At 39.5% G+C, this 12,018-nt stretch overlaps 1 protein-coding gene across 3 annotated transcripts in view; it reads left to right on the top strand.

The window, feature by feature from the left end:
- FSTL4 (follistatin like 4) overlaps nucleotides 1-12,018 on the top strand; it is a 353,517-nt gene that overhangs the window by 214,325 nt on the left and 127,174 nt on the right. For all 3 annotated transcript variants that reach the window (XM_079968105.1, XM_079968104.1, XM_079968103.1), the window contains exon 6: nucleotides 1,869-1,989. In XM_079968105.1, coding sequence (XP_079824231.1) covers nucleotides 1,869-1,989 — 121 coding nt within the window. The remainder of the gene's footprint in view (nucleotides 1-1,868; nucleotides 1,990-12,018) is intronic.

Raw genomic sequence — 12,018 nt, 5'->3', positions numbered from 1 at the left:
AAGCTATAACAGTGATATTAAATGAGAAGCCATAACAATTATATAGGAAATGATTGATCAAAAATTAATGTAGGAACATGATAATTGCTTCTGTTAGTTCACTTAACTTGGTTGAAAGGAAGGATAGGTTGTTGTTGTTTTTAATGTAGACCATACTTTTGTTGCAACACATCTGCCAAATCTTTCTCCATACCCAGTATTGAACTGGTTAAAAAAAAGAGGGAAAGTTAAGGGAAAGTGGAATTTAGCCTTTGGAGAATTGCCAACTTATTTGCTTCAATTAATGTCAAATAATTCTTTTCAGAGAGAAAAGCGCCCCTAGCAATAAATAAGTAGAAGGTCATTTTTTGTTCTTTTAATTCATGGTACAAATTCAGTCTTAGCCACTAAAAACATTTGATTGAAATCCACCACATACACATCAGCCTTATTCTTGTGAAATATCAGATAAACTTCTGAGTATACAAGCCCATTAACAGCTATGGTAATTGAAATATTATTTTCATTTAAAGCTGTGTCTGTAGGGTCAGATTCATAAATCTGCTAAATTCATAACTGCTAAAGTGATTTCTTTCCTGGCATTAAATCAAAGGAGCTTGTCAGTATTGTGAAAACTTAATCAATTTTCAATACAAAAGCAGACAAAGGGAAATTTCTAGTTTTAAAAGGTAGACCCTGGAAGTTGTGGTTGATTTCACTTTTACTGACTATTTTACAATGGTGGATGAAGGGTCATGTTTTTAGCATTATTGACATTGTCATCAGTGAAATGAGCCACATCTGATATCATGAAGAACATGAAGCACTTGTTGACCATATCCTTGGTGACTTGAATCTTGGCCCTCTGCATTCTCATGTTTGCCCCCACCCCATCTTTGAAATGGTATCATGAGACTTCCTTGTATTGCGTTGTCACACATTTATGTGGATCTGAACGTAGGCTGATGCTGCATTCTGCCCTCCCGAAGTTTTTGGAAGTAGAGATTAGCCAGTTTAGGTGTTAAATAGGAACTTTCTGAATGATTCCTGATTGGCTTTTGAGACATTTTTGCCTACTTCATAGAAAGTTGTTGTTGTTGCTGCTGCTGCTGCTGCTGCTGCTAGGGTTAACTTGGCTTTTTTATTACAACATGCATGTAGTATGGCCATGTATAGCTTAGTTTTGATTTCTAATAATAATAATAATAATAATAATAATAATAATAATAATTTATTATTTATACCCCACCCATCTGGCTGGGCTTCCCCAGCCACTCTGGGCGGCTTCAAAAAAAATATTAAAATACTGTAATACATCAAACATTAAAAGCTTCCCTAAACAGGGCTGCCTTCAGATGTCTTTTAAAATTCTGGTAGTTGTTGTTCTCTTTGACATCTGCTGGGAGAGCGTTCCACAGGGAGGGTGCCACTACCGAGAAGGCCCTCTTCCTGGTTCCCTGTAACTTGGCTTCTCGCAGGGAGGGAACCGCCAGAAGGCCCTTGGCACTGGACCTCAGTGTCCGGGTATAACAATGGGGGTGGAGATGCTCCTTCAGATATATTGCAACAAATTTTGCAACATAAAACAATCACATTGGTGATTGATGACTCCTGGTGATTTATTGGCGACTCCTGCCTTCCAACCACTTGATCTCATACAAGGTAGCTGTAGAAGCCTTCAAGCAATAATGGGAAACATCAGGAAAAGCTCAACATTCCTAACAAAATGCGATTTTTGTCTAAACATACCAAGCTTATGTACTTTTTATGGCCTATTTCCCCACCCCACAATATCCCAGTGTTCAGTTTTCCCATGCAATAAAAAGTATATTCAATTAAATTTGGTTAAGTAATTCTAATGATTCCACCTCTTTTCCTGATCTCAACAGTTGATGAAAAGGGATGACCTGGAAGAAGTTTTCTCAGATTGTACACCAGAGGATCTTCTCCGATTTGATGATTACAACAACGATGGTTCCTTAACTCTGCAAGAACTGTATACTGCATTCCGTAAGTGACTTTATTGCTATCTATACTTCTAAGGTGAATCCTCTGCATATGGATGTGCAGAACAAACGTAGGACAAGAAAGGGTCCTCTCATCTTGCTGGGTGCCTAAAGGACCTTTTTGCCCCTTGAATCAGCTGGATCTTCCCCAGGAAAAGTTTAATGCATTTGTTCTTCATTCTGTTACCAAGCAGCAGATGACAAAAGTGGCATAAGGCCTAAATGAAATTGGTGGGGGTTTTTTGGGGGGGGTAATAATTCTGTGGAAGGTGAGCACTCTCAAGCTCATCTCATTGTTAAGTGATTGTGCAAGGGAAAGGAAACTAGGAATGAAGGAAGGTGACCTCTCCTGCAAGAAATTATGGGCAGGGATTTCTTACACAAACTACATGTGGTCCCCACACTTCTTCTACTCTTACCTTTGCTTTGTCAAAATGGAGTAATAAAACTGCTAGCACATTTGCAAAAGCTAAGCAGGGTCCGGTATGGTTTCAAATCCGATGGGGGACTGTGTAGTGTTGCCGGGGGTGTCGTCCAGCTCTGTGATTCTATGATCTGTGCTGTTGTTTTTAAAACATACCTTGTTAGATATAATTCTTCAAGAATTAGAGGTGAAAACACGTTTTCATTTCCATTAGATTTCAGTGCTGTGATAGGGTTTTGTTTGCTAGTAGGCAAATATCTATCTACTTGTGCCTAGTGTGGAGATGTGGGAGTGATGCTCATGAAAATGTTGAAAGAATATAGGGGTTCCTCCCTCCCATTGGTTGTTAATAGTAATTTATGGAACAGATGTCAGAAGAAGATTGCTTTAGTGATGGCTTTGATGGCTGCATTGTTGTGGTGTTTCATTCTTAGTGGGAGGATTATGCATGATATTTCTTGCAGCCCACAAGAAACAGTTTATCAGCAATCATTTGTAATTCCCCTTTATATATCAATAGGGAGTTGATGTGTGTAATCTTGATCATAGTTGGTTTGTTTTAGCGCTGAGAGGACTGAGAATTTGCCATTGTAGCTTATGCATTTTGTTTTAATGTATACAAGGTGATTTCTACATGGACTTGACTTTTTCTCTCTGTGTGTTGTCAGCAGGTAATGGAACTCCAGTTTGTGTTTAGCAACAAAACAAATTCTTTTCATAAAAGCGGGAGGCGTTCAAATATTGCTATGTGAAGTTATTTTTCTTCTCTGTTTTCTTGCTGTCACCTGAGAATAAGCAACAACTTTGAAAGGATTGCTCCTCTCTAGGGCCATATCTAAACATTTGATTCTCCAGTAATGGCAATGTGTGGCTGAAATTAATGATTATGCCTGTTGTTGGACGGCAGCTTCTGATGACAATCTCACTTCATCCCCAAGCCCATTGTAATTCAAATCCTCCAAACTCTTTAAGAAATCAAAACTGTAAGCCCTTCCTCTTGCCATTATCACTGTTCCTTCCTTTCCCCTAGCTCCTTCCTTTCTTAAATTTCCATAGTTCCTTGTCTAGGCTTAATGCGATCCTGATGGAGGCCCATCCATAAACTTTCCCTGCACCAGGTATGAGAAAGTGCCTGGGGTGATGAGCTCAGAATAGAGTCGAGATTGTATGTATTAACTCTGAATTCTTTTGAGATGGTCTCATTTTGTATCAAGCTGGGGGTTCATCCTTCAGCAGACTAAAGCATGACAACTGCTACATTATGTGTCTTTAAGATACAATATACTGGTTATCTATTTCTGATCAACAGTAGTCTAATCAGTGTAAATAATAGGCTTATCAATATTTGAAGCCGCTGACTGAATACAGTGGTACCTCGGGTTTCAGACATTTCAGGTTACAGACTCTGCTAACCCAGAAATAGTACCTCAGGTTAAGAACTTTGCTTCAGGATGAGAACAGAAATCATGCGGCGGCAGCGAGAGGCCCCATTAGCTAAAGTGGTACCTCAGATTAAGAACAGTTTCAGGTTAAGAATGGACCTCCAGAATGAATTAAGTTCTTAACCCAAGGTACCACTGTATAAGTAAAGCGCCATCTTTCTCTTATCTACCTTTTGTAGCAAAGGTTCACACTAGAGAGTGTATACAGAAGTAATCATGTATAATTCTCCCAGAAACTTTTTGAAAAGAACGGCAGCTTTTTCTGGGATGGGGATGGATCATTTGGAGCAGACATGCAATGGATACATGTTCAACACCTTTGTAAACATGAATTTAGAACTCCATGAGGGAGCAAGCAGAGTCAACAGAGGACCAACTTCAGGCTTGAAAGGGGCCCTTAGCACTGGGCGCCCTCCTATTCTAGTGCTCTTCAGTGGGATTAACCTGTGATTGTGCTAAGCAGTTCAGTGCCCCAGAGGGATGCTGTATGATGGGTATTGGGCAAAATTACCACTTAAGAGTTTTGTTTCAATGTAGGCAGTAGATTAACGGTTTGAATAAAAATATCATTCGCTCAGTCACCCGGTACTAAGAAATGGTGGGAGGTGATGCATGATTTAAAGGGTAACCCGCAAGAAATGTCAGACATGAACCCTGCTAGGATGCTGGAGCCCTGACACCGTCCCAGGATACCGTGAGGTGTCACCAGGCTTGTGGGGCTCATTTGGGGCAGAAAAATGAAAGATGTGGAAATGACTGAGCAAGGCTTTCTCTGCAACTCACCCACTCCCCAATGCCCCCTTCAGCAATTACTAATGCTTTAAGAAAAAGGGACCCCAGGGCAGGGTTAATGAACCTAAGTCAGTCATATTTACTAACTCCAATGTCTCTGGGTAGGATTAGCATTGGATACAGCCCCCGAGTTCCAGTGCCTTCTCAAGATCAGACCCAGGTTATATTAGCCCCCCCCCCCACTTGACAGCCCTTCCCATCAGACCCCTCCTTTCCCAAGCAAACTAACCATCCTTGAAAAGGACAGGGAATCTACAGGTATAACAGGGGACATTCGAAGCCTGAGAAGCCTCTTGGTTAAGCTTTTGATGCTTCCAAGCATGCGCACGGTTGCAGTTGAAGGGGATTTTAGGACCTAGTGCATCCCAAGTCAATTAACGTAGATTTCATGCACACAAGTGTCTAAGGATGTCCCTGAGATCAGAAGCCAGAGGCCTATACGATGCCAGCTGTTTCATACCTACCCACTTGTCTCACTCTCTCGACTATTGTTAAGGTAAATTTGCTTGGGAAAGGGAAAATCTGGCATGGAAGGGGCTTCCTTCTGAAGCTTGGTTGAATCCTTGGAAAGACCTCACTTTTTCCTGATAGTCTTCTGAGAAAATTCACAAGGTGAAACTATGAGGTGAGCCAGGGGTAGCTCACTAACTGCTATGTGCCTTTTGCCAGGAATTAGACCCTGGAGTAAATTGACAATGGGACCAGAAGCATATCCAATGGAACTTTTAAACTTAAGTTTTGGGGGAAGACTACTTTGCATAACAATAATCTGCCTTTTAGGAGTTCAGAAGTTGTAAGACTTGGAACATTATTCTTTCTCTAATATTAAGAACTTCAGAATTTTATTTTTACACCAAGGCTTACGGAAGCAGTGGCATTTTGCTTCATGAATGCTTTTCTGTCCCATGTTTGTCAGACGGACCCTGCAAAAAAACCAAAAAAACCCCTCCAGAAATAGCATTTGACCTTTTCTGGTGACTCTCTGCCCTTCTTAAATGCAAACAAAAATAAGTGCAAGCTTCTGTTTTTGTTTTCCCATTTGAAATTAAAAAAAAATCTTTTTAAGAAGGTTGGATGGGAAATGCTGAGCTTGGTTAACACACTGGATCTGCCTTGCACTGTGGATACTTTAAAATTCATTGCATCCTATCTGGAGTACTGGATATGTAATAAAGCATAAACCCTCATGTGTTAAGAAGGCTATAAAGTGAATTAACCTTGCTATAAAGACTTGACATGCAGTTACTGGGGAGCATATTTGGATCAATAGTTTTTCAAAGTCACGGGAAATATGGTTAGTTTCAGCAGGCCTCAAGTATTTGTGGTTCATTGATTTTTAAATAGGCAATGAAACCCAAGACAGGTGCAAACCATTACCGAAAGACCAAAATTAGTAAGATGTGTTCGAAATTATAGGGCAGTTAAACGTACACCAAACTGTAGCCAACTGTCAAGGCAAAATGAGCTATATTCTAGCATAACCACTGGAGAGCTGCATCTGAACAGTTTCTCGGCCATTTGAGTGGCTATTCCTAATGTCAAGCAGATGACCAGAGTGTGTCCAGAAACAATAGAATTGCATCAGCTATCATAGAACAAAGGTCTGTCTTTCTGTTAAGGTTATAAGTAAGAACCGGTGGGGAATCTTACCTCAGCTTACATAAGCCCAAAGTAATCAAGGAAATGGGTTATTTCAGAATCAATGTAAATTCAGTTAACTGCAACCTTATGAGTCCTCATCTCTCCCTTCAACAAATTTATTCCTTTCCTCTCCCACATAATCTCGCCAGAAGCTCTCATTTGACTTCATGGGCTGGCACTTCAACAGTTCCGAGCAATAGGTAGGAGGGCAGGAAAACCTCTCTGCCACCTAGAATCATCAAATTGTACAGTTGGAAGGGACCCAAAGTGTCATCTAGTCCAACTTCCTACAATGCAGGAATCACAACTAATCCCTGACAACCTGATGTGATGCTGCACAGTGTGGCAGAGTGTCAGTAGTAAATACCACAGACTGGAAGTGTGGTTTCCCAAGGGCTTTTTGTGAGTCTTTTTTTTTTTTAAAGGGAGTTGGGTGGGGGCATATTTGATGGATGTAGATAAAAGAGCAATTCTCCAGCTTGGAGTAAAATCCAAGTTGGAGAAGAATTCAGGGATTATAATTCTGTGTTTATGGCAACCAGTATCAGCTCCCAAGTCACATATTTGCAAGCCCCAAAATACAAGTCCCACCAATACATGAAATGCGAAAAGAAAGCAAGATCTGAAAAAATGCTTACCGCACATAACATAACACATAAGAGTTCACCACTCTAATCATTTCCTAGAGTGACAAGAAAGTTATTACTATTAATCATAATGATTAATATTAATGTTATTTTTATTTAGCAACACAGAAACTCATATTTAAACTCATATTTCTTTAATAAAGTTATCTGCTAATTCAGTTTGTTGTACTCAAAAATGTGTGCTTGTGGCTTGATTTAATGAATGACTTTTCAAGGAACCTGTTTTTTCCTGAGTAATTTGTTATTTGATGGATGCCTTTCAAGGAACTATGCTTTTATGCAACATGATTTAACAGAGTGCATTAGGAATTTGGTTTCTTCTTCTTTTACGTACTTTGTAACTTCAATTAACATAGTCAAAGAACTCCTTATTAAGCAGCTACTTCTTTTTTAATCTACTTCATTTGCTTGAACCCCAAAATACAGTATTCAGCTAGATTTGCTCTGCACTTGTTCATCTTATGAATGGGACTTTATCCACTGCCAGTTCTGATATGGGGTAGCAATGTACACAACATGTCTATGGCAGGCTTATACCAATATAGCACCATCAGTCTTCTGATCTGTACAAGATTAAGCTGGCCTTCCTTTGGGAATGTTGGCAGGCGTTTGAAATTACAATTTCAAATAATAAATATCTTAGTTCAGTGACATCACTAAATCCAGATCTAATAAATATCTTAGTTCAGTGACATCACTAAATCCAGATCTAATGTACTCTCCCCAAAGTTGTACCAGACTTGTTCCAAAGGGCCTTCTTGGTAGTGGTGCCCTCCCTGTAGAATGCCCTCCCATCAGACGTCAAGGAAATAAACAACTACCTGACTTTTAGAAAACATCTGAAGGCAGCCCTCTTTAGGGATGTTTTTAATGTTTGGTATATTTATTGTGTTTTTAATATTCTATTGGGAGCCGCCCAGAGTGGCTGGGGAAACTCTGCCTGATGGGCAGGATGTAAATAAATTATTATTATTATTATTATTATTATTATTATTATTATTATTATTATTATGTCTGGCAGCAGTTTAAAGGAAGTGTAACCTTGCAGATTTGATGAGCTATGCTGTCTAGTTTTACGGCTACCCTTAGGTTTTTAAAACTTTATGGCTTTCCTGTGTGCAACTGGGACTGCAGGATTGCCAGACTGTTCTCCAGACTTTCTGTTCTTCCCATAAATGAATCCATTTTGCCATTTGGGTACAAACTGCCACAAACTTGCGATTCTGAATGTTAGACAAGTTTTGTGAACCCATATGTAGTATTTCTAGTGCCTTCAGTGTTCAGCTGACCAGAAGTTTATTTTAATCAGGCTAGCAAAACAGCCATTTGCAAATTCACCTGTAGCAAATAAGAATTCCCTCCAAGGGAATAGATTAGGTATGTGCCTTTGCTGTACTCTTTTTGGCATCTACTGAAAACTTTCTAGTTTAGGCAAACCTGCCCAGACATGTAAATATAACATATTTTTAATATATCTCTCAGCTTATTTTTAACATAGGATTTTATTGGTTATTTTAATTTATATTTTAGGTAAGCCATATGGAGGTTTTGATAATTAAATGGTATATAAATCCTGTTTTGTTTGTTTGTTTGTTTTTTAAAAAAAGATTGCTTACCATCAACTATGTAAGCTGCTCTCTCAGGAAACTATTTAGATTTAAATAATTATTTATATTATTTGCTAAGCAAGATTTATATTCCGCTGCATCAAAAAAAATAAAATCTCTAAACAGCTTTCATAAAATGGAATGAATAAAATATTTATCAAAAGTGGCAAGAAAAATGGATTTTAAAAACAATAGAAATAGTAAAACATTCAACAGTTTTAAAAGCAAACGTACAGAATAAAAGGAAATCCATGGGTAGGTGTGCCTAAACAAAAAAAAAGTTTTTAGTGATGTGCAGTGATATGAAAGCAATGTCTGTGGGATTTTAATCCATGCTATTTGCTCTGTGGTATCCTACATGTAAGTTATCACTTGGTCATGTGGTCATCAACTGATGAACGTGCATGTGTGAACCAGCCATTGGAGATGTGCTAGTAAGGTCCTAACCTGCCTATTTTCAACATACAATGACCTACCAAAAAATAAATAAATAGGAGCAGCTACAGATGAGCTGCAGCATAGCATGATCCCAATTAATTGGCATGGAAACAATCTGGCAATTTGGATAGCTTAGAGCCCAGCTGAGTAGGACTTGCAATATGCTCAGATGACTGCTTGTGGATAGATCTTTTGGAATGAAATTTGACTGGAGGTCATTAAAATTAGGCAAGTCCCTTCTAGCTTCACCTTTATGTCATTCCCTAAAGAGACAAAGAGGGGAGCAAAGTTGGCAGGTGTGATGTTCTGGTTGGGGGTGGAATAATGCCATCTCCTAGCACTGCATAATATAATCAATGTGGGCAGGTCAATTAGCAATACAAGTGTGTCAAAGGGAAGGACAACATGTATTCAATCGCAATGATTCTGTCTTGTCAACACAGTGTGAATTAATAACATGCAATTAACACTGAAGTTAAAGTCTCTGTATATTATAAACTTAATGCTCACTAGAGTTCTCCAAAATGACATTAATTCATGATGGCTTGGCTCAGCATTGCATCAGGCTTCCAAACATTATATAATAAGACAGAAGTACACTGTGGTTTCAGAAGCAAAGCCATCTTGTGTCCTCTGCTACACTGCAGCCCAGTTATGGGGGAAATCGTTTTATTGGGGCTGCTAACAACAGCATGGCTCTGTTAGCAGGCCAATCCACAAATAATGGCATCAGGTACTTTCCGAATCTCGTCTAGCTCTCACAAAGCTCACAAAGCCTTCCCTATTCTTTCCTTTTGGGTGTTCTCAAATTGCATCTCTGGATGCTCACATATTGCGCTTTCCAGTAATACTTGTTGCATAGCAGTCTGTGTGTGTCTTTTGTCGCTGGGGTTTTCAATTACAGGCAAGGAAATGTGCATGTACTGCTATTTTAAGAAATAAATTACAGCTCCTGGGCAGGCCAGCATTTGTTTGTTGCCTTGCTGCAGAATCAATCCTGCAGAGGTGTTAAGAAAGAGCAGTTGTTGTGTAAGAGTCATAAGCCTTTGGTTGCTTCTCCATATAAAGTGGTACCTCGGTTCTCAAATGCTTTGGTTCTCAAACTCCAAAAACCCGGAAGTAAGCGTTCTGGTTTTTGAATGATTTTTGGAAGCCAAACATCCGATGCGGCTTGGTTTTTGAACATTTTGGACTTCCAGAACGGATTAAGCTTGGCGCTTTTGTTTTTGCTATTTATTTTCCATTTTTGTTTTTGAGGCTTTTTTGATTAATTTGTTTTTGTGACTGTGTGGAACCCAGTTCAGCTACTGATTGACTGACTGACTGACTGACTGACTGACTGATTGTGTGACTGTAGAAATAGATAAAAGTAAAAGCCCCCCATCCAAACAATGACTATCATCAGTGCAGGGAAGAAGAAGAAATAAATTTTAATTTTTATCGTCTACAATACTGTCTTATTTATTTTATAGTACAGTACATTGATTATTGCTTTCATTTTATGGATCTCGTTAGATAGTAAAATTCATGTTAAATTGCTGTTTTAGGGGTTGTTTGTAAAAGTCTGGAACCGCTTAATCCATTTTGCATTACTTTCTATGGGAAAGCATGCCTTGGTTTTGAAACGTTTTGGTTTTGGAACAGACGTCCGGAATGCATTAAGTTTGAGAACCAAGGTACCACTGTATATAGGTTTGGATCCTAAGAACTGCGACTAAATTTTTGCAATCAGAAAGGGCCTTTCTCAGCCTTCATTCCCCTATTGCTGCCTTGTGTTCCCTTGAAATCATTTCAGTAGTCACGGGCTCACAGAATATGTCACAGAGAGAAGCCCTGCTGGGGAACCTAAGGGAAGAAGGCTCAGAGCCCAGGAATTGGTGGTGGGAGACAATGAAGAGGGACAAGGAGGAGGAGACTGGTCCAACACACAACTGTGAATGTGCAACCCATCTTCTGAATAGTTTACTGTGCAGTCCAAGACAGCAGCAAGCAGTGCACTGATGTTCGCGGATGTTCTCACAACACAGTCTCACGTGTGCCTTCTCAGAAGTAAATCCCATTGAATTCAATAAGCTTTACTCCCTGGTACGTGTGTCTAGGATTGCAGCCTAGTTCTGAAATCCACAGGACAAAACAACCATGGTCCAAAAATATCAGCCAATTGGATGCTACACTTTACCCACCAGACTTAGTCGCTTCAGTATGTGGTCTCCTTTCGTGTTCCTGCAGATTTTTGGTGCCAAAGTAGGAAATAATTCATTAGTTTACCAACACTGATTTGTTTCTCCTGTAAGCTATGCCGTAGCCACACTTCAAAGATGCCATAGGAAGCAAGGGACTTTCTCTCGTCCCACATCAGACGGAGGCAATGTTGAAAGATGATACTTAAGCCTCCTCAGGGAAGAAATGAAGTTTCCTTCAAAGTGACTGAAGCGATTGCCTTTGAGCCATGCATGCCTCAAAAATATACTCTGCAACAATATTATTAAACAGCCTATTTATTTGATGCCTCCCAGAAGAATGAATTATAATCAGTTCAGTGTGATAGCCTTGTTGTGGCCAAGTGGGGCATGTGGGGGGGGGGAATTCCAACAAACTTCAATGTACAGGAGCCTCGCAAATTGCTTCAAATATGATTGGTTCCAGTGCCTTTGGAAACCATACTTTGATATTTTGCTAATTTGGTGCATTCTCCACGTATAAGCCCCGACAGAGCATGGAGGCCTAAGAGCAAACTTTGCATGATGCCTGAGCACATGCATGCATGTTTAAGATTTTTCAAAAATAAGAGGAAGAAGGAAGCAAAACAATTATTGGAGCTGTATTCCCCAGTATTGTCGATGCAGTTTCATCATATCTCTGTGCATGGGCCCCAATATCACAGGTCAATACCCCTGTGATTGACCCGCAGAAGAGGCTTTTTGTTTCCCATTATGGTGCGGACTAAGGAAGCAGTCAAATATGCATTCTGGCAGAATGTTTATTTTTTAAAACAAAAACAAAAACATTTGTGCCGCACACACTAATATTGTGAAGAATATC

The sequence above is a fragment of the Podarcis cretensis genome (assembly GCF_951804945.1).
Source record: "Podarcis cretensis genome assembly, chromosome: 2".
Classification (NCBI taxonomy): domain Eukaryota; kingdom Metazoa; phylum Chordata; class Lepidosauria; order Squamata; family Lacertidae; genus Podarcis; species Podarcis cretensis.
This window is presented reverse-complemented; position numbering and strand designations above follow the sequence as displayed.